The sequence below is a fragment of the Lissotriton helveticus genome, chromosome 5_1 (assembly GCF_964261635.1).
Source record: "Lissotriton helveticus chromosome 5_1, aLisHel1.1, whole genome shotgun sequence".
Classification (NCBI taxonomy): domain Eukaryota; kingdom Metazoa; phylum Chordata; class Amphibia; order Caudata; family Salamandridae; genus Lissotriton; species Lissotriton helveticus.
In genome coordinates, this window is record NC_136065.1 from 2041988734 (window position 1) to 2042012333 (window position 23600).

Genomic DNA, 23600 nt, shown 5'->3' on the forward strand with positions numbered 1-23600 from the left:
AGCAAACATTCCCATTTCAAAGTAATGACTAGACCATATCCCATTTCATAGCTGCCAAGTATCTCAGTATCATGTGTGACATGTTTTTAAGGTAACAATTTGCATTCAGGGGTTTTTAAGTGATCTTTTCCTATCCAAGTTATAGTTCTGAAAGAAACAGACACATCAGTCCCTAAATTCATACTGCTCTGCTGCCTCTCCCACTCACATTTCACTTTCATGACTAGATCACATCTCTGTTAAAGGCAGTAGCCCAAAAGACCAGAATGCAAAGTGCTGTTTGATAAAAAGCCAAATACAGATTTTAGATGTCAACCCTAAAAACTATCCAGCATGAGCAGTAGATCCATCGCAACATAACTATTAAATAAACATCTTGCACTAATTACTAGCAACAAACAGCCATAGGACTCCGCGGTATAGTGAGAAAAAAAACAAGATTTAATATAATCACTGACTTTGAGGTGTGACCCCCCATTCCTAATACCTGGAAAAGATAATATGACTACTTCTGTATCTGCAAATCTGTCACATGGCAGGAAGTGGCCTCACTAATAAGCTTGATGTTTTCTGATGCAAACTGTTAATCACTGTTGTGTTGTGTCAAAGTAACAGGAATAATGTCAACATTTCTATACTCGTGATATCTCTGCTTCAGGAACAGTGTTTGAAGTGATGCTTGTCTTGCTCTGCAAATGGTAAGAACAGTGGGCACAGAAATCGGTCCTAAAACTCACTGTCCAGGACAGTTCGAAGTTCATACCCCACTAATCTGTATTCATTAGGTGGATTTACCCAACTTCAGCACTGAGTCGAGCACTTTAATGGTCGAGTTCACCGCTGTTTGGTCTAAAACCCTCATAAATGGTTCTCACTTGTGGCTCATGCAGCAGTTTTCTGAATCGCTGCGCTGTGCCACAAGAACAGATCTTACTGTGCACTTTGGGCCATATGTATCAACATTCCGTTTTGCGATTCCTAAATAGCGATTTTTAAGGAATCGCTATTTAGAAATCGCAAAATGGTATGTATGTAGGAAATCGCTTCTTTTTAGCGATTCCTTAACATTCCTAAATTGCGATTAGGAAATTGCTAATCGCAAATTTCCCATTTATTTTTATGGGCCAGGAGGCCCATAGGAATGAAGGGGAAATTTGCGATTAGCAATTTGCTAATCGCAGATTGTGAATATTTTCAAGGGTGCAGGGGTGTCTCAAGAACACCCTGCTGCACCCCTGAAAATGATATGTGTGCGCATATGGCGCACATACATGCCCTAAGGGCATGTATGAGCGTCACATGGCACCTTTTGATTTAAAAAAAAATGCTTTTTTGAAAGAATTCACAACTTACCACCAATTAGAAGTTGGTGGTAATTTGCGATTCCTTAATGGCATTTTTTAATGTTTTTTTCCTTGATACATTGCATTTAAGGAATCGCAAAATTTGCAATTCCTTAAATGCAATCGCAAAATAAGGAATGGCAAATTTAGCGATTCCTTATTTTGGACCAAAATTGTTTCATACATACCATTTGGCCAAATTGCATTCGCAAACGCCGAAATTCTGCGAATTTCGGCGTTTGCGAATGCAATTTGGCTTGATACATATGGCCCTATGTCTCCTTTCTGAAGAGGCCTTATCTCTTTCCTGCCTGGACATGTAAATTCTCTGAGTGCTGTGAACTACTGTGGTTTTACTTAACAAGAAAGATTGGTAACTCACCAAGCCAAAACTCCTGTGTCAGGTTCCCAAACCCTGCAGCATACTCATCCCAGTTCCTCCAAAAGTTTGTTTTGCCGTTCATTCGCCTTTGAAACACCTAAACAGTCCAAGGACAGAGTAAGAGGAAAGAAAATACACAGTTAATGGAATGGCCAGATTTCAGCTCAAGAAGCTCTGTGCTGTTAGTGAGGCGCCATCACCTGTGTAGGACCCCAATGGGACACATGTATCTGCATCCCGCAGAGGTGTTCTTGTCTCAGTGCTTGAGCAGCATCTATCAAAAAGCGCTGTCTATTGCGAATAGCAAACAGTCTGCCACAAACATTCTATACTCCAGTGACATGGAGCAAATCCCCTTCATTTTATCATCCTGAAGGAAAAAACACCAGCTAAAGGGACTGAGGAAGAATAAAATGGGTACCACACAAACTCTTCCAACTGAGAAATGCCATTTATGCAAGGTATGCTGTTGACATTGGTATGTCATTTACTAACTTCTGCTATGAAAGAAGAAGGGATTATATTTAGACCCGACCTAAGATTCCAAACTCCTTATCAGCTCCTCTCGCTTTTTTCCCATTCCTCTTTTTTACTAATGATTCTCAACATTTAATAGGTAACACTGAGCATTAGAAAAGTATGCTGATGAGTTGTAGAATTCCTCTATCCCGGCTGTGCTGCCCAGTAAAGCATACTTTACAATCCAATCTGGCAAACAGTAAAGTGTATGCAACCATGTCCACTGTGCCTCTGAATTCAAGGGTTTTAGTAATCAGAACTGGCCTAATGTAGAAAAAGGTTTTGAAACTGGATACAGTATTCCAGATGAGTCCTCCTCAGCCGCAAGCAAAACTTTATTTGAGTTCATGCCTGATCCACATTAATGGGCAAATGCCCCACAGCTACCAGAGCATACAAACAATGGAACTTGAAATCATCTGCATCAGCTGCTCACCCACAATATTTTGTCTTTTTTTTATCACTGGTCTTCTAAGCCACTAGAGATTTCTTACATCTCATCATTGCCCATCCCATCTTCCTTGACTAATACAGAACTTTCCCACCACTGCCAATTAGAACATTGTAATGGTGGGAGCTCCATTGAAAACAATGAAGTGCTCAGGGCTTCTAATAGCTGGTAGAAGCCCTGAGCTCCAACATTCAAATGTTTGTTCACTGCAACAGCTATTGTTGTAAACATAGGCCTCACGGAGTTCGAGGGTACTTCAATCCCCTTGGGCTCCATGAGGCCTTTATTTTACAAATTAGAACATTGTGCCCTCTAGGGGCGAAATGTTCAAATAGCCTTTCAGATCTCTGTAGCGGGCTCTTCCAGTCATTAAAGTCCCACTCCCGAGTGAAAGGACCTCGCCTTTGGCTCGGGCCTTTAACACTGAAGGGAGCCTTTAATGGCTGGTAGAGCTTGCTATGGCAGGCTCTTAAGGCTATATCCAATCAATCAATCAATCAATTATATCATTTGTAAGGCGCCCTATTTACCCTTGAGGGTCTCAGGTGCTGGGGGGTGGGGAATGCTGCTACTGCTCGAAAAGCCAGGTCTTGAGGAGTCTTCTGAAGGTCAGTAGGTCTTGGGTCTGCCGTAGGTGGGTGGGGAGGGTGTTCCAGGTCTTGGCGGTGATGTTGGAGAAAGATCTGCCGCCGGAGGTCGCTCTTCGGATGAGGGGGACTGTGGCGAGGGTGAGGTCGGCGGAGCAGAGCTGGTGGGTGGGAGTGTGGAAGCTGAGTCGTCTGTTGAGGTATGTTGGTCCGGTGTTGTAGAGTGCCTTGTGTGCCCGGGTGAGGAGCTAGAAGGTTATCCTCTTGTTGACGGGGAGCCAGTGCAGGTCTCTCAGGTGGGGAGTGATGTGGCTGCGGCGAGAGGGCTGTCGAGGATCAGGCGTGCAAAGGCGTTGTGGATGCGTTGCAGCCGTCTCAGGAGTTTGGCCGGGGCTCCTGCGTAGAGGGCGTTTCCATAGTCCAATCTGCTGCTGACGAGGGCCTGGGTGACCGTTCTTCTCGTTTCGGTAGGGATCCCCTTGTAGATCCTGCGGAGCATGTGGAGGGTGTTGAAGCAGGAGGAAGAGACGGCGTTGACCTGTTTAGTCATGGAGAGGGTGGAGTCGTGGTCCCCTAGGTGGCGTGCATGGTCGGTGGGTGTTGGAGCTGTTCCCAGTGCGGTCGGCCACCAGGAGTCGTCCCAGGCAGAGGGGGAGGATCCGAGTATGAGGACCTCCGTCTTGTCCGAGTTCAGCTTCAGTCGGCTGTTCCTCATCCATTTAGCGACGGCCTTCATTCCTTAGTGGAGGTTGGTTTTGGCGGTGTGGGGGTCCTTGGTGAGGGTGAGGATCAGCTGGGTGTCATCGGCATAGGAGATGATGTTGAGGTCGTGCAGCCGGGCGATGTGGGCGAGAGGTGCCATGTAGATGTTGAACAGCGTTGGGTTGAGGGATGAGCCCTGGGGTACGCCGCAGATGATCTCGGTGGCTTTGGAGCGGAAGGGGGGAAGGCGTGGTCTGCCGGAGAGAAAGGAGGTGGTCCAGTCCAGGGCCTTCTCTTGGGTCCCGGTGTCGTGGAGGCGTGTTTGTAGTGTGCGGTGGCAGACCATGTCGAAGGCGGCAAACAGGTCCAGAAGGATGAGGGCCGCTGTTTCTCTGTTGTCTGATGTCATCGGTGGCGGCAATGAGGGCAGTTTCGGCGCTGTGGTTGCTGTGGAACCCGGACTGGGAAGGGTCCAGGATGCTGTTCTCCTCGAGGTAGCGGGTCAGTTGTTTGTTTATGGTCTTCTCGATGACTTTCGCCGAGAACGGGAGCAGGGAGATGGGCCGGAAGTTCTTGAGGTCCTTGGGGGTCCGCCTTGGGTTTCTTGAGTAGGGCGTTGATCTCGGCTTGCTTCCAGCTCTCTGGGAAGGTTGCTGTCTCGAAGGAGATGGTGATGACTTTCCGGAGATGGGGTGCGATGGCTGTGCTGGCTTTGTCGGACGGGGATCCGGAGTGCATGGTGTTCATGATCTTGATGGTGTCGTCGTCGGTGATGTTGGTCCAGGAGAGCAGGCAGTTGGTGCAGATGGTGGTCGTGGGGCTGGGGTCTTGGTGGTTGTCGGGGCGGTTGTGGCATTGAAGCTGTCGTGGATGTCTGCGATTTTGTGGTGGAAGAAGGTGGCCAGTGAGTCGCACAGGTCTTGCGAAGGTGGGATGTCGTTGGTGTTGGAGGTGGGGTTGGAGAGTTCCTTCACGATGTTGAAGAGCTCTTTGCTGTTGTGTACGTTGTTGTCTAGGCGGTCTTTGAAGGAGGCCCTTTTGGTGGATCTGATGAGGTGATGGTGTCTGCGGGTGGCATTCTTGTGGGCTGCGTAGCTGTTCGGTGTAAGTTCACAGAGCCAGTTCTTCTCCAATTTTCGGCAGGTTTGCATTGAGGCCTGGATGTCTTCAGTGAACCAGCTGGCTTTCTTGCTGGTGTGATTGTTGGAGGGTTTCCTGAGCGGGGAGAGGATGTTGGCGCAGTCATCAATCCACTGTCTGAGGTTGCGGGTGGCGGTGCTGGGGTCGGTGGGGTCGGCGGGTGGGCTCTGGGCGACGGTGGTGGTTAGCTGATCTTTGGTGACTTTGCTCCAGCAGCGGCGAGGTATCTGTTAGGTGCTGTGGTGCGCGGTGGGCTTCTTTAAGGTGAAGTGGAAGCAGCGATGGTCGGTCCAGTGGAGTTCGGTGGTGTGGTTGAAGGAGACGTGGGCGGAGTGGGTGGGTGTTGTGATGAGTTGTCTGAGACCGAGGTTGGCGAGGTTGTCAATCAGGGTGGTGGAGTTACAGTCGTTGTTGTTCTCGAGGTGGAAGTTCAGGCCCCCAAGAAGGATGTAGTCTGTGGAGGCGAGGGCGTGAGTGCTGGCAAAGTCAGCGATGGAGTCGCTGAACTGTGGTCAGGGTCCGGGGGGTCTGTAGACGAGGGTTCCTCTGAGGGTGGTGTTGGGGTCGGTGTGGATCTGGAAGTGCAGGTGTTCGGCGGTGCTGAGGGTGTCGTCAGTGTTGGTCGGGACTCTGAGAGTGTTCCTGTGGATGATGGCGATTCCTCCTCCTACTCTGTTGGTGCAGTCCCTGAGGGTGATTTTGTAGCCTTCCGGGACGGCAATGGTGGGGTTCAGCCAGGTCTCCGTCAGGAAGGCTATGTCTGGGGAGGTAGAGCCGAGTAGGTCCCAGAGTTCAACGGTGTGTTTGTGGGCGGAACTGGTGTTGAGGAGGCTGCATCTGAGGTAGTTGGGTTCTTCCCTGGTCGCCGGCTTGGCGGGGCAGATGCTGGTGAGGCTTCAGTTCTGGCAGGTGAGGGTCCGTGGGTGTGCTTCGGGGTGGCCAGGAAGCAGGTGTGTGATCGTTCGGTGTTGAGTGCGTGGAGGGTGCTGGCATTGTAGCTGCATCGGGCGTAATGGCGGTTGTGGGGGCCAGGGGTTCTGGCATTTGGCGCGGTCCAGGCGCGGACTGGCGCAGACGTGCTTGACTTAGGTTGTGACTTCAGTGCGCCAGCGGTGCACCTGCTGCGCACGTCCGCTGCGCGCCCTCCATATGAGGGGAGTTGGGAGGTTGGAGCAGCTGGGAGGCGGGAGCGGGGTGGCGAGTGGGAGAGCAGGGGGGCGGGGCCACAGGGATGAAGGGATGAAGCGGTGAGAAGAGCGGGAAAGATCGGGTGAAAGATGGTGGGGAGAACAGAGGGCAAGTGGGGCACAAAGATTGGCAGGAGAGGAAAAAAAATTAGGCAGGCAACAGCAGGAAACAAAAACAGTCAAGCAGTCAGCAAACTAAGTAGTAAATAACAGGCATTGCAGAACAAATGAGCAGCAAAGTAACACCAGTGCACCGAGGCTGTACAGTGGCGTAGGGAGCGACCTGCCTGCGAGCAGGGTCAGAGTTTGCTTCTTTCACCGCTGCGTGTCCTCCATAAAAGGGGAGTTGGGAGGGAGGAGGAGCTGGGAGGTGGGAGCGGGGCGGCAAGTGGGAGAGCAGGGGGTCGGGCCGCAGGGACGAAGCAGCAAGTAGAGCAGGAAAGAGCAGGTGAAAGACGTCGGGGGGACAGAAGGCAAGTGGGGAACAAACATTGGCAGGAGAGGAAAAAGAAATTAGGCAGGCTGGCAACAGCAGGAAACAAAAACAGTCAAGCAGTCAGCAAACTAAGTAGTAAATAACAGGCAGTGCAGAACAAATGAGCAGCAAAGTAACACCAGTGCACCGAGGCTGTACAGCGGCGTGGGGAGCGACCTGCCTGCGAGCAGGGTCAGAGGTGGCTCCAAACGTTTTCTTGGCTGTTATTGGCTATGTCCATAGGCGCTTATAATCCTTGTCCCTACTGCCAAAATTATCCAAAGCAGAAGATAACACCATTACATATCGATAAGGGCTTGGTCAGTTCAATTACCCAAATCAAACATTCAACCACTTTCCGCATCTCCTTGATGCTACTGCATTTTGCAAGTTCAATAGCTCTGAATACCCGCACTGTCTTTGGAACCTTCACCATCCTGTGCCCTTGCCCCTGCTCTGGATTATACCCTCCATCCATGCCCTCAAAACACAGATGCATACCCAACTCGGCACTGGAAGTCATTCAGCCATTACGAATTCCAATTCCAATCGAAGCCGATGTTAGATGTCAAGACATCTATTATGGGCTTCGATTGGAATTCATAGTGCATATTATCAAGCCCATTATCGCCGCTTTATCGGCAGTTTCCTGCCGATAAAATTGGCGATAATGTAACGCCCTTTTTTGATAATATGCCCCGTAGAACCTTATTTGGTGAAAAGTCAATCACCTCAGAGGAAAAATTACTAACTAATATTTCTCCATTTTCCAAATCAATACGGAACTTTGTAGCTAAACATTTTGATTTAGTTTTAAATGTCACTTCAGCAAAAAACAGGAAAAGTATTTTAGAAACTAGCAAACCTGCTTCATATAGCGAAATCCTTGAAGGTTCTGTGGTTGAATTTACTTAAACAGATTTATAGAAAAGTCACAGATTATCATCATCCCCATTTGTATACTCTTCTGCTGACGAATAGACATATCAGATTATGATCAGTGTGCCAACCACCCCAACTCCAGTTGTTTTGCCTGTAAGGGAACATTTGCCTGGAGCCGCTTGAATCAGAACCCCGTCTTTTGTTTTCTTCTGTGAATGTAAATTCTACACCAACATCAGCTTTACTTGATGTTGTTTTGTGAATGCAAAAATCTTTGCAGGGAATATTAGAAGCCCTGGTCGTAGGAAAATGTAACCAAGAAAATCAGACCAGCTTTCTAAAGGAAGTTAACATTTATTTTTCCACAAATAATAAGACCCATTGAGGGAAATACATTGTTGGTTAGATCGACAAATGAGAAAAAGACATTTAGGCAGCTCTAAACGTAGGATATATGACGGTACCACGCGTACTTTTACAACGCGTACCGTTACAACGCTACTTTTACCACGCAAGTCGTTACAACGACTTGCGTGGAGGGGCGCTGGATAGTAAATTTTTTAATTTACTATTCCAACTCCAGTCCCCGTGGACTCTAGGGAAAGGAGTTGGATAGTAAATTAATCTATTTACTATCCTGGAGCGCCCCCCAGCGCAAGTCGTGGTAACGACTTGCGTGGTAAAAGTAGCGTGGTAACGGTACCGCGTTGTAAAAAATGCGTGGTTACCGTTGTATACCCTAAACGTACAGCTAGTACAGAGTTCATCTCTCGCTACCCAATGATAGTTAAGCACAGATATTAAAGAGGCGGTTAGATGGTCCCATAAAGAGCAAGTTCCTATTGACATCAAGCAGCCCCACAGTATTGCCCACTCTGGGAAAAGTTAATACTTCTAACAAATCGTCTCTCCTTAAAAAAGTTAATTCTCGAAAAGCACAGTTAATAGACTGTACTAATCCAAATTCCAAACAGTTACAGAAAAGTGAATCTGCTGAATCTATTGAGCCAAATTATTAATTTATTCCACCAAATACTGGATTTCTTTCAAAACAACAGGTCAGATTTTGTTCTTCGACATAAATGTCAAGGGGGGAAAAGCTTACAAACTATGCCCATTAAATATGTCAAAATTGCTCTAGAATTTTAAACAAATCCGAGCTATCATGAGATGATCTAGGTTTTCAGGCAGCCGAGGATGGAAGAGAACCCTTTACAGTAAATATTATACACAAAGCAGAAGAAGTGATTATGGCGTTCGGTCTGGTTATAAAAACTACATCCAGTATTCAGATGAATTATAAGGTATGAGGACAGAATAGACAGAGTTAGTCTTATTTTATGTTGCAAGTAAAACCGTTCGCTCTAAACTACCTTAACCTTATCATCACAATATCGATTGATTGATAAATGAAAACCTTAGGATTGTTACAGGAAACAAGTTTCACTGCAAGCACGCACAATGCCAGCTACCATTTAAAAAAAAAAAAACCGCTGTGCCCTATTGACAATGTATCTGGATGTTCACGATTGAGTTTCTGGAGCAGATGATCTGTAGAATGCACAGTTCTCTTGTATCCTAAAAATATTAACCTGGAACATTCATGAAACTTGGTTGGGAGAGAACATCAACTTAAATGGCTTTATAGCCATCAATAGAACTAGATCAAACCGGGGAGGGGTCGATTATCTGGGGGACTGTTAAAACTACTTTCTGAAGTTGTTATGGACTCAGCTGGAATTCAAATGTCTACTGTGGAGTTATGTTTCAATTGCAATGAAATAAAAGTATATAAACTCATAAAGATGAACTCTTTAGGATGGAAGATTTTGAATACCCACTAAACAATGTCCTGAGCAAATATCCCAACTCTATCCTGATCATGGCAGCAGATTTGTACAATGCCTGTATGAAGGATAAGAAGCCTCTAGACAATTCCCATGCTCTTATTTTCTCCCTCTCTCAACAGTATAAAAGGCTGTTTGGAAATCAACAAAGCAACAGCAGTCTCTGATTCAGTTCCAGAGATCTTTTTAAATAATTGCCCCATAAGGCAAAACAATGGATTGTAGTTGATTGGCCTTCCCAGAACCCCCCATGTTAAATGGAAAGACTTTTATATGAAACCCACTCTTCTAGGTGAGACAAAAGGATTTTGGAGAAAACGTTATCTGGTACAGTTAACAAATGTATTAATCTGTAATTTGTGGCTAAGATTCCATCATCTTTTTTAAAAATCGGTTTAATCACAGAGCCTCTTGACAAGTTCGGTCATAAGTCAGTTTTAAATATCCATTGGAACAAGCATATGTAAATATTTGCCCACTAGTCACTGTTTGACGTAATGATAACCGCGGGGATGTTATCTGTATCTGCAGCTCTGCTTAGTTTCAGAGCTGGAATTGTAGTTTGAATGTGATGTGTTTCAATTAAAACCAATGGCCCTACACCAGAAATTATCTGGGGGACTGTTAAAACGACTTTCTGAAGTTGTTATGGACTCAACTGGAATCCAAATGTCTATTGTGGAGTTATGTTCAATAGCAATGAACTAAAAGTATATAAACTCATAAAGATAAACTCTTTAGGATGGAAGATTTTGAATACCCACTAAACAATGCCCTGAGCAAATATCCCAACTCTATCCTGATCATGGCAGCAGGCTTGTACAATGCCTGTATGAAGGATAAGAAGCCTCTAGACTATTCCCATGCTCTTATTTTCTCCCTCTCTCAACAGTATCAAAGGCTGTTTGGAAGTCAACAAAGCAACAGCACAGTCTCTGATTCAGTTCAAGAGATCTTTTTAAATAATTGCCCCATAAGGCAAAACAATGGATGGTTGTTGAGTGGCCTCCCAGAACCCCCCCCCCCCCATGTTAAATGGGAAGAAGACTTTTATATGAAACCCACTCTTCTAGGTGAGACAAAAGGATTTTGGAGAAAACGTTATCTGGTACAGTTAACACATTTATTAATCTGTAATTTGTGGCTAAGATTCCATCACCTTTTTTAGAAATTCGGTTTAATCACACAACCTCTTGACAAGTTCGGTTGTAAGTCAGTTTTAATTATCCATTGGAACAAGCATATGTAAATATTTGCCCACTAGTCACTGTTTGATGTAATGATACCCGCTGGGATGTTATCTGTATCTGCAGCTCTGCTTAGTTTCAGAGCTGGATTTGTAGTTTGAATGTGACTTGTTTCAATTAAAACCAATGGCCCTACACCAAAAATGTACTTCTTTTCATTTGCTTCCTTTATTACTAGGACCTCAGGACTTTTTCCTGACTCTGGCAGTTGGCTAGGGCAGCTCCAGTATGCCTTTTGAGAATTACAGACCACCTCAACAGAAACCTCAGAGCTGTTCATCCCTTTGATTCTGACATCCTTTTGGCAGCAAGGAAAGGTCATGCTATGGCACCTTTGTTTACAGTGTATTCAAACAGAGAGACCAAATGCCTGGATTCGGTGGGGCACAAAGTGTATAGTAAATGTCTATGTCAGTAAAAGCTGCAAGCGCAGCTGTCCTACTTGGAAGGTATAATAGATCTCAGTTGGACTGCCTGTAGAGACTTATTTTCTGATGTCCTTCCAGGAGATAAGAGATAGGATGTCAATGAGTTAATCGCTGAGAGGATTATAGATTTGAATCAAATATTTGGTACAGCTGCAGACTCATTCGATTTGGCCACACACAGATAGTGTCATGGATTGGCAATTTGGTGTTTCTCCTAGCTGAATTTGTGTATACAGCTGTGCATTGGCAACATTTCTTTCAATACAATAGTCTGAAATGAAATAGAGTGTTGAAAGCTGTTGGTCTGAGAAGAAAGAAAGAATATAAGTATTGCTTCAAGCATCAGATCTTTTGGTATTCTCAGCAGAGGATGGAAACTCATTAGCGGCCTCAGCAGTAACAGCAATAGAGGGGAAGAATAGCAACCATGCCACCATCCAAAAGAAAACATCACCATCTCTTTGTGGCAACTGAGAAACCTTCAGCAGGAAGATAGGGACTCGCTCCTTCTCTCTCTCTGTCTGTCAGTCTGGGAGGGAGAAGTATCATGAAACATTTACAAGATGTGTAAAAGATTACGACTTAAAGATGGGTGCTAGATATCGTTAAAAAATGTATAAGTGGCTACATTTTAAACTTCAGAGCTCCTCCAACGCCTGATTCTGCTAAAAGTTTGAATCATTTCCGTCAGGAACAACTACAGCAGTAGGTTTAGTTTTATTTGTAAAAGCTAACCGTGCAGAATGTTCAAGAAAAGGAAAGTGAATATATTCCTAGTAATTTCTAGTTCGAAAAAGGGCCCCATGCTCAAAATTAGGACCCATTGCCGACATCAGTGTATCCAGCAAATGGATAAAGAATGAATTCAGAATGTTAGCCATCTACCAAATCTATCCTCTGCTTCAGGGAGACTGGATGTGTGCTGCAGACCTTTGGGAATTATTTTTCTGTATGCTAACTGCGACGAAACATTGACAATTCCTGAGGGTATTGTTGGCCAAAGACCATTTTCAATACAAGATCTTTACGCTTGTGCTACAGCGGACTCAGGGTACTACTGCAATGCAGTTTGGGAAATTTCCTATTTAGGAAAAATGGGCGTCTTAGTCTATAATAATAATAATAATAAAATTTATAAAGCGCATGGTTACGCCATCTCGGCGTGTCCCCGCGCTAAGTGAGAGGGAGGTGACAGAAAGCCGATAACAGAGGACCACCTTGCGTTAGAAAGTGAACGGGTGGGGTTTTAGCAGTTTTCTAAATTTTGTTTCAGAGCATTCAAGCCTAAGTTTGATAGGAAGTCTATTCCAATTCTGAGCAGCCAGAAACCGGAAGGAACGACCTCCCATTTTGGCCTTCTTTACCTTGGGAATTACCAACTGCCCTGTCCCGCTGGATCTAAGAGACCTGCTAGGAACATACTTGGTAACAAGGTCTCTTAGATAGGCCAGGCCCACATTTTGCGATATACGGTGACAGATAAGGAGCGCTTTGAACATCACTCTTTTCTTGCCTGGGAGCCAATGCAATGAGTCAAGTGCCTTTTTGACGCTGCTCTCCTAGGCTGCATAAGAGCCAACCGAGCGGCGGCATTCTGTAGAACCTGTAGTCTCCCAAGGCCCTTAGTGGTGGCTCCCAGATAGAGTATGTTCCCATAGTCAACTAGATGTAATCAGTGCATGTATCATCATCTTCCTAGCACCTAATGGGAGAAGATCCAGTGTTTCCCGCAGTTTTTTTAATACACCGAAACATTTCACCACTACTCGTCTGATGTGTCCATCATATGAGAAAGTAGGATCAACCCAAATCCCCAGATTTTTTGCCACGGTACATGGGGTAGGGGTAGGACCCAGGCTCGGAGGCCACCATTCCGAGGTCCAGCTAGAGTTATTGCCTCCCACCACCAGCACCTCCGTCTTGCTGCCATTCAATTTCAGGCAGTTCTTATCCATCCAGGAGGCAAGCTCCTGCATACAAGCTCTGAAATTAGATGATGCAACTGTAGGCGCCTGGGAAAGGGAGATCAGTAGCTGAGTATCGTCAGCATATGAAACTACATCTACTCCAAAGGCCTGCACAATCTCCGCCAAAGGAGACATGTATAAATTGAACAGGGAAGGATTGAGGGCAGAACCCTGAGGAACTCCATGCCAAGTTTAATATCTTCGGAGTAGTGTGCACCCTGCCTGACCTGTAAACTACGCCCAGTTAGAAAAGCTTTTAATCACTTTAGGGCCGCACCCGAGACACCACCCTTGTTCAGACACTGTAGTAAGGTGTAGTGTGCCACAGTGTCGAAAGCAACACTGATATCTAACATAATCAGTGCCATGGTGTGTCCCGCATCAGCCCCTTGTCTGAGGGTTTCCGTAGCACGGAGTAGAGCAGTTTCCGTAGTGTGGCCAACCCGGAATCCCGATTGTGAGGGATGAAGGAGACTAGCGTCTTCCAAATGGGCCATAAGTTGGTTGTTGACCGGGGGGCGGAGCTAGCCGCGGAACGAAATGGCCGCACGGTGAACGAGCTCCTCCGGGGGCCCGACAACATCATCCTCATCCTGCACTAAAAACGTGGAAACTGCGCTAAATAATTGCAAGTCATACATCATTTGATATGTCTCCAACAATCGGCGAAGAAATGGACAGATTTTGACGGAAGGAACTGCGCCATTAGAGCAGGCGACTTGCTGCGGCACAGGGCTATAGTGGGAGGCCAAGCCGAGACGCACAGCACGCAACTCGGGCAGCGGAGGCCCCGCCTACCGCTACGGACCAAAGAGGGCGGGGAACTGTGTTGGCAAGCTCGAGTATAGACAACAAGATCGGCACCATGCCCCAGGGCACTACAGTTGAGGAAAACGTGGCGATTGTGAGGGTGTGATGAGGCGTCATACCACCATACCTGTGTCTTCAAAATATTCAGATAAGGCGAGCGGAGTACCCCTCTGAGATGAGTATAATGAACTAGAAAAGTCTCGAAATGTGCTCAGTTGATCAGGAAGATTCCTGTGTACATTACCCCGAGCATCCTGTATCTCTGTTACATAGTTGGAGAATCTTGGGGGCCTGATCGCTGCAGCTAACGCCTTCCCTGGCCTGTCTCCTTCACCATACACTCTCGCCATGTGTGGTTTCCCCCTGAATTTACATTCCCTATCTGCTACCTCCTCATATTCCGTCAGTTTGCTGCGCATGGTGGTCTCTGAGTGCAGAGTCATCTGCACAGGTGCTTATATCTCTTTCCAAAGTTTTAAGTTCAGTTTCCAAGGTTAAGAGATCCCCACGCAACGTTTTAAGGATACCCCCTCCTTTAGCTATGCACAGGCCCCAAACCGTAACTTTGAATGCCTCCCATACCGTGGTAATGCTGAGAACCGACGCGGTATCGCGCTCAAAAAAATCTTGGATCTCCTGTTCTACCTCTGCCCTAAATAGTGTATCTTGCAAGTGCAAGGGATTGAGAGGCGAGTTACTATATGGAGAATATTGTATGGGGGCATGAATGTCCACTAAAACCGGGGAGTGGTCGGAATACGTACGGGCCAGATGAGTTACTCGACCCAGCCAGTGCGACATTCCCACAAATATGAATATATAACCTAACCTAGCCCAAGAGGAGTGGACTGCAGAGTACTGTGTGCCATCTTGCATCGTCGGGTGTGTGTACCTCCATGAGTCCAGTAAGTAATTGTCAGCTACGTGAGCCTGCAGTGTTCACTGCGTGACTGTGAAATGAGACGGGGATACATGGGATCTATCCATGCGGGGCTGCATCGCTGTATTGAAGTCTCCACCCCAGATAACATCAGTAGTGCCTACCTCCTGAATTTTGTCCCATAATTGGAGGAGAACTTGGGGATCATCAGTATTTGGGCCATAGTAACTGGCAAAGGTCACATCGTACGAATATAGTCTCCCCCATATCAGACAATATCTACCTCCCCCATCAGTCGCAGTGCCACCTAGTACAAAGGGCACTCCTCTTTTAAAAAATATGGCTACACCCTGTGAATAATTAGAGTAAGATGCGAAACAGCGGTGCGAGGCCCAGCGGGAAGCAAACTGGGGGTCCGAACCAGTGTTCAAAGGGGTTTCCTGCAACATGGCCACCTCAATAGGATGTCTGTCTAAATAACCCAGTATTTGTCTCTTCTTCCTGGGGTTGTTCAGGCCCCGGACGTTCCATGACACTACCTTAAGGCTTTGAGTTCTACGTGTGCCTTTTGCCATTTCCTCCACTGTTGAAGACTGGACTTGACCTAGATGTGTTGACCATAATTATGCATAGGAAAGTCAACAAGTTTAAAACATCCTCCCTCCACCCAACTTGCCGGGTATTAACCCCCACCCTAACCCAATGCCCATCAAAGTACTACAAGAACTTTCCTCCCCTATAGCAAAAAATGGGGTAAGCCCACATGTGGAGGCCGCCAGGGGCCCACGACTCGCCCACTTCCTCCATACTCACACCCACCTACTACACCGCGAGTGGCGGTCAGTTACAGCGGGCCGGAGGGAAGTTGCCAAGCTGGACTGGTTACACAGTATACAAAGTATAATTATACATCACCAATATCAGTAGCTTGTTAATAGTAGAGTGTCCGTGTAAGTCTCAGGAGTGCCAATGTGCATGGTGCAATTCAGTCCGGGTCCGACAGTGGAGACTGGGATCTCAAGCGCCGCTGCTCTCCCACTTCTCTAGCTGCATCTTTGCGGCGCTTCTTAAGATAATCTTCAACTTGCTGCGGGTTCTGAATTTTTTTTTGTTTACTATGATGCGTGATCTTCAATTTGGCTGGATAGAGCATGGCATTTGCTATTTCTTGCTGTTGGAGCTTCTTCTTTACCACAGTGTATTTGCGCCTGGTCTCCTGGACTGACGGTGTAAAGTCTGGAAAAAATGCCAAGGTGGTATTTTCATAGTGGACTTGCTTCCGTTCACGGGCCAAGCGTAGGACCGTATCCCAATCACGGTAATTAAGAAAGCGAGTATTGACCGGTCTTGGCGACGCTTCCAGGGGAGGCCGGGCCACCAGGGATCTATGCGCTCTCTACCATAAGATGGGCAGAGAAAGATTCTCTGCCAAAGAGGTCCACAAGCAACTTTTCGATGAAGTCATCCATGCGGCCCACATTTGTCGACTTCGCAAGGCCCAGCTCGCGGACATTATTCCTTCTGGAGTGCGCCTCTTAGTCCTCGATTTTATCTGCGATAACTTTGAGCAGTTTTGCCATTTGCGACAGTTGCCCCCTGCTCGCAGTGGCCCCATCCTCCAGATCTGACACTCTGGTTTCAGCCTCCTTTAAGCGTTCGTCATGTTGGTCCAGCTTGTTGACCATGGCCTTCATCCTCCTGTTCATGGTGTCCATCTTGGTATCTATAGATGTGAGGCTTTGCTTCATACCCAGTAGGAGGGCCTTACAGTCATCTTCAGACGCGTCCAGGGCCTCCAAGTCCTCGTGATGTGATGATTGTGATCGAGGCGACTTGCGCGCCTCAAAGGGGATTTAGTTTGCTTGGCGTCGGTATGCCCCATATTACCAACCAGAGTAGAGCAGAGGTTCAAGCCAGATTCTCCCTCGGCCTCCCTCAGAACCAGGCACAGGGCTACAGGCAAGACGCGCCGGGCTCTGCAGGCATATTAGAATAGCAGGGAACTGGTAGGGTCTTGCCCGCGTGGAAAGGCAAACAGCAGTAGGCCACGGGATTTTCCAGGCCAAGTCTCTCAAGGGCTGTCGTACCAAACAAGCAAGGTGCCTAGCTGAATGATAGCGAGGATGCTGTAAGTGGACTCAGGCAATTAAAATAATCCAAGCTGGCCCTTCTGGACCTAATTATACAGCCAAGCCACAAAGTCTACATGTGGCCAGCCGCCATGAAGCCTCCTCACTCAAGGATCATAGAGTGCGCGCCAGCTCCAGCAGCTAAATGGGCGCGGGCAGTGCGCGCCTCGCATGTAGGGTCAGGTGGTGAAGGGCCTAGCCCAAGCTGAGAGCCCCCATGGACCACAGCCGTTTAATGTTGCAAGAAGGTTCCGAGTAGCAGCCCCAGGCAACCTCCACACGGGTACACAAAATGGCGGCCGTCTCCTCTAAAGCCCGGAATTTCGAAAGGGTCCCCAATATCAGGCGCATCAACCAAGTAGATCAAGAGAGCGCGCTACCGTTGGCCATGGGGCAGATGCAGAAGCGCTCATCGCCAGGGAGCACACCGGGGCCCCTCCTGCCCCTCTCCTCAGCGAAGGCCCTCCAGCAGTCGTCCGCGGCACGGCGCTCCCGCAAGCCGCGACCACCAGTCTCTGGGTACTACCAGCTTCTCAGTGCAGCAACCCACCTCACTGGGCAGTCTCCGGTGCAGAGGGCCAACAGGGGTAGTGCACTGCACCCCGCGCCTCCGGCCCGCAGCTGCCTCTCCACCGCGACCTCGGACTTTCTTAGCCACTCCCCCGCTTCACAGGCTCAGGAGCGAGACGCAGCAACCAGCCGGCAGCCCCAAGCGCAGCTCCACTCTGGACCGGCCACCTGAAAAAGGTATCTCCAGAGTCCTTAGGTCATCAGCTAACTCATGGTGAAGTCAGTTATTCCTCAAAGCAAGGTAGGATGGACATAAAGGATAGTACACAGCTGACAGGACTGGAGCCTCACCGGCGTGCAGCCATATTGGTCGTGCGCCACCTAGCGCCCCCCCTAATGCCTGACTGTTGCTTGTATCCACATTCATCCAGTGCAGATTTGAGGGCCATTACAGTAAATCCATGCTACTGAAAGAAAATTACCATAGAATGCACACAATAATTTGAAAATTCGGCTATTTTATAGGGCTTTTCACCAGGACTACCCATGAGCATGGGACAGACATACAATTTTGCACCCCCTATCATACTCTCTAACTTGCTCTTTGAAGCTACATTGTGGTGACACATGCGTGTTATATCCACTATAACAACATAAGCCCAAGCCAGTCTGTAAGCACTCACCATCCAGCCTCCTCCATCTGTATCCATATCGCAGAACACTTTGATTGGGTGGCTACGGTCACCTTTGAGGTAGATTGTCATGGGCTGTGAGCGGATGGCCCCATTCAACCTCTCCTCTGCGCAGTCCCTGGGGAAAGGATACCTCAGCCGAGCTGTGACAGGAATAATAAACCAGTCAAATGACTATAGGGTTCTTCAACTCCATATGTGCATGACTGAGCAGAAAAAACAAATGTGGCTTCCACAAAATTGACATAAAGCAATAAATACACTTCTTAGAACCCAAATAACCTTTCACAATTTATTCTGTCGCTAAATTCATCCAGTGGACAACAGGAGTGCCCCTGCTATTACAAGCAATACAAACTCCTCCTTAACCTCCACATGGTCCAGCTTGTGGCACCTGGAGCAGTACAAGACGGAGCAGCAGGATACACAAACAAGCATTTGCAATGCAATAGGTCTCGCATTAATTAAGTTTGAGCTATTGGCATTGCTAAATATTGCAACACCAATTGCAGCAAAAGTCTATAAATTGTAGGACAAAATATGTGCATTTATTTTTGTAGCAATGGTGGCATGCTGTGCTTTAGTTGAATGCATTTAAAAGTAAAGTGCGCCATACTGCGATTGCTACAATAGTTAATTGTGAATGCGTTAACAATTGATGTGTGCACTGATGGCTGGTGGTGTGTGTGCCTGTAGAAATTGTGCACTGATGGCTGGTGGAAGAGTGCACTGCCGGCTGGTGGTGTGTGTGCCTGGTGGAAGCGTGCACTGACAGCTGGTGGTGTGTGTGACTGGTGGAAGCATGCACTGACGGCTGGTGGTGAGTGCGTGCCTGGTGAAAGGGTGCACTGATGGCTGGTAGTGAGTGTGTGCCTGGCGAAAGCATGCACTGACGTCTGGTGGTGTGTGCTGGCGGAAGCGTGCACTGACGGCTGGTGGTGTTTGTGCCCGGTGTAGGAAGGTGGATACCTGCCTATGGTTACCCCAGATTTTTTGCCTTGTGTTTAGCTGGTTTTCGACTTAGTTGGCCTGGGATCCTGTTAATCAGGGCCCCAGGCTATCTGCTCTCTCTATAGAATGGACTCCATGTACCTTAGGTACATACCTAATTGGATATTGGGTCACTCTTGTGAGTCCCTGTACAGTGTACAATAGGTACCCAGGGCATAGGTGCACCCAAGGCCTACCAGGGGCTGCAGCATATCTTATGCCACCCCTAGCTGGCCATCCAAACTGACACAACTGGCTGATCACTCATAGGAGGGACCTAGCAGGTAATCCAGCCCCTAAATTTGGTATATAGGTAGGAGCTGAGTCCCAAGACTTTAGATTTATCCTGACTGAAACTTGAAACGAAACTCTGGACCTTCGACATTCTACCTGAAGATAGAATACTGAAGAATCTCCCTTGTGGTCAAGGAGTGACCACCCTGTGCAAGCAGGCACCATCAAGCGATCAACGGTTTGCTTTGTCGACGTTCCCGCCGGAGCCCGAGAACAGAGCCTGACAAGACCCGGACTTCCAGACTTCCAACAGCCCGATCCACAGTCACAGCAGAGCTGAGACCCATGGAGGCGACGAGAGACGTGGGACCGGCCATCTTGGAAAGCCAGCGAATTGCTTTCCGTGGAACTTCTGAGGCACCCTCGAAGTTGTGCATTGGGGATTGAGAAGCCCCAGCCCCGGGCACCAACTGCACCGAAGATCAGCCCTCCACACTCCACGAGTTCTGCGTGGGGCCCTTCTGCATTTTCCTGCTTGATGCGTCTGTCCGGTCACTTGCCGTTGGCTAGTGGCCTCTGTGACGACGAACCTTTTGATTTACACCGCTGGTCTGGTTGCTCCAGACTGGCCCTTGCTTCCCTGAAAAGGAGAAGTCCATCAGACCTTGCTGGTCTGATCCGTAAGCTATCTTCGATTCCTGTGTGGGTTGCCGTTGCCAAGGCTTGTTGACTCCAATCCGGAAGCCGACACTGCCGACAGCGAGAGCCTTCGTGGGACAGTCCGTATCCAGCTCCTGGTTGTCGTCGACACCTCCTGGTCCACGTGGCTGCAAAACAAGCTTCAAAACATCACCTGGTTCCTTCCTGGTCACTGGCCAGTGACCCAGACTCTGTCCCTTCTGCTTTCAGGTACTCTTCATCCTCGATCCGCCCTTGGATCCAACCGGACACTTCTCTCCTGGTCGCCTGCAGCATCTTTCTCCAAGGCTCCATAGAAATCAGCGACGAAACCCGACACACTTTGAGACCTATGCCCCCGCTTCCAGTGGGTGAGGTAACGCGAGTATTTCGGTACTCCTGTGGGTATTGACTATCCTAGTGTCCTAGTTTCAAGTAGCTTTTCCCTAGTCCATCCGGAAGTGTCCTAAAAGAACTAGTTTCCAATTCTTTCGTTCCCATTCTAACTCTATGGTAACTTGCGTGCATGTAAAGACAATGCACGTGCATCCCGTGGGCCTCCTACTTCATATCCTTTGGTAGTACAGTTTAGCCCCAGCGATTCCCTAGGCCCTAGACCTATCCTTTGTTCGTGACGTGGTTCTCATACCACTATTTTAGTATATGGTTCGAAGTGCCCCTAGGGCATTACTGTATTTTGTGCAACTTATTGTATTATAATTGAGTATCTTGTTATATGATAGTGTCTCTGACCTCATAAAGAGTTCAGAGGATTGCGTTAGTAATAAATACATATATTTTGATAAACAACCTGTGTGGTGTCCTTTCACTTGGTATTAAAAGGATTACATATGGTAAAACCGCTGGCTTCACATGCCCTCTTGAGTTTAGCCTGAGACTGCTTTGTCCATGCTTCCACTAGGATAGCTGGTCTATAAGGTTGACTATACAACCATCACCATAAGGGTTGTTTAGACTGGTGCAAGGTGCTCACTAGAATAGTGAACATCATATACCAGGCCAACTTCTCACACCCGGTGAAAGCGTGCACTGACCTCTGGTGGTGTCTGTGCCTGGTGAAAGTGTGCACTGAAGGTGTGGTTGTGTGTGTGGTTGTGTGTGTGTGGTTGTATGTGGGGTTGTGGTTGTATGTATGGTTGTGTGTGGTGTGTGTGTGGTTGTGTGTGTGTGTTTGTATGTGTGGTTGTGTGTGAGGTTGTGGTTGTGTGTAGGATTGTGTGTGTGTGTGTGTGGTTGTGTGTGTTTGTGTCTGTGTGGTTGTGTGTGTGTGTGATTGTGTATGGGTGTGGTTAGGTGTGTGTGGTTGTGTGTGTGTGTGGTTGTGTGTGGACCCTTTCCTGGATAGGCAACCAATGTAAGTCTCTCAGGGCCAGTGCGGTAGAAGATCGCCGCTGCCTGTTAAGCACCAGTTTTGCTGCTGCAGATTGGACTCTGCAATCCCTGAATGATGTATTGTGGAGCTCCCAAATACAGGGAATTGCAGTAGTCCAACCTGTTTAACACTGTGCTTCTCATTACCGGGGAGCGCGACTCTTTTGTCAATAGTGGGAGTATCTGGCGTAGCATACGCATTAGGGAGAAGCACACACTGGCTGTCTTATTTGCCTGTGACTTCATCTGATGATTGTCATCCATCAGAACCCCCAAATTGCGTACCTTGCTGACCGGAGTCAGCTGTTCTTCCTCAGGAGTAAGTCTAAACTCAAATGGTAGATGTTTAGACATCCTGACAGAGGAGCAGTACACCACCTCGGTCTTTGCTGGAGGAAAACGGTGCCAAGGTTACCACCTGCTGTCTTCCCACTAGATAGAACTGCAGCCATTGCAACGCCCATCCTTTCACTCCTATCTTCTCCAATCTCTCCACTAAGATTGAATGGCTCACCGTGTTGAATGCGGCCGACATATCGAGAAGCACTAGAACAGTAGCATTCCCGTTGTCGGCTCGTATGCGCAGATTGTCCAGCATGGTGGCCAGAGCCTTCTCAGTCTCATGACCTGAGCGAAAGCCAAATTGGTCTCTATCAAGCAAGTGGTTGTCCTCCAGGAAGCACGATAGTGTCCAGCTAACTGCCTTTTCCAGGATTTTAACCGGATATGGCAGGAGTGAGATGGGTCTGAAACTTGCAGAGATTGACGGGTCATGGGAGGGCTTTTTAATCAGTGGAGTTACCACCGTTTGCTTCCAGCCCTCCGGGACAATTCCTTCTTCTAAGGACTGATTGCAAATCTGCCGCAGCCAGTGGGAGGTTTCTTGGCCAAATGTCTTCCAGATTTTATGGGGGAAGGGGTCAAGTGGGGAGCCCGAGGACACAATGTGCGCCAGACTAATAAAAGCATCATCAGTAAGGGTCTGAAAATTATCCAAGGTCGTTAGCTGTTGTGAGTCTTCATCCAGCATTTGATCCGAATTATCTTGATCATCGGTATTACTAAGATGGAGTGTACCGACAATTTTGGCAATCTTGTCTTGAAAATGAGAGGCAATCTCATCACACAATTTTTGCGATGCTGCCACTTTATTACTCAAACAAGTAGGGGAGGAAAGATCCTTAACAATCTAGAAAAGCGCTTTTGTCCCATTCTGCGCTTGTGTAATAGATGTAGCGTAGAAATCCGCTTTAGACTTGAGGATTAGCTCTTTGTATTTCAACTGTGCTAATCTCAAGTCTTTCTTGTCTTCCTCAAGGTAGCTCTTTCTCCACTTCCTCTCTGCCTTCTTGCGGATCACACGCAACTGTTTCAGTTCTTCATTATATCAGGGAGCCATCATTTTGTTCCTGTTTTTTAGCTTCTTTATTGGAATTACCTGGTCCACAATATTGGTTATATAGCTGGAATAGATTTTATAATTTTCCTCTACTGTCACGATGGAAGTAAAGTGGTTAGCATCTGGGGCGGTCACATGGGTTCTAGGTTTACCTAATTTTGCCCATTCCCTGCCTCTCCGATAAGTCCCTGGATGACTAGTGTTGTCCTCTGGACAAGGTAGCCTAATATTAAAATGAATTAGATGGTGGTCAGTCCAGGTCAGGGGTATTATATTTAGTACTTTAGTTGTAGATTGATTGGCGAACAATAAATCAAGAGTGTGACCCCTCCCCCCCCGATGGGTGGTATGTTCCACCAGTTATGATAGATTAAAATTTGCGCATATGTGCCTCAAATCTCTCAAGTGGCTGCTAAGACTCCCGTCTTCCCTTAGATAAAAATCTCCTAATATAATCACTCTGGAGTGTGCCAAAGTTAAGTTAGTAATAGTATCCAAGAGAGTTTGGTATTGCATAGTGCATCCTGGGGGCTTATAGCATAACAATCCTGTGAGTAGGCTACCTCTGGGTGCCTGCAACGAGAAACCCATACGTTCTGTCCCCACCACCTCATCTATCATCAGAGACACAAGATTCAGCTCCTCCTTAAAAATCACTCCCAGTCCTCCACCTCTGCCCGCTGCTCTAGGCTTATGAAGGATTTTATATCCATTAGGACAAGCAAGTCC

General features: G+C 47.4%; 1 protein-coding gene across 11 annotated transcripts in view; it reads right to left on the reverse strand.

Annotated features, from left to right (window-relative positions):
- TNXB (tenascin XB) overlaps positions 1-23600 on the reverse strand; it is a 775055-nt gene that overhangs the window by 80016 nt on the left and 671439 nt on the right. For all 11 annotated transcript variants that reach the window (XM_078645877.1, XM_078645868.1, XM_078645870.1 and 8 more), the window contains 2 exons: positions 18170-18321; positions 1726-1822 (listed from right to left, as the gene is read on the reverse strand). In XM_078645877.1, coding sequence (XP_078502003.1) covers positions 1726-1822; positions 18170-18321 — 249 coding nt within the window. The remainder of the gene's footprint in view (positions 1-1725; positions 1823-18169; positions 18322-23600) is intronic.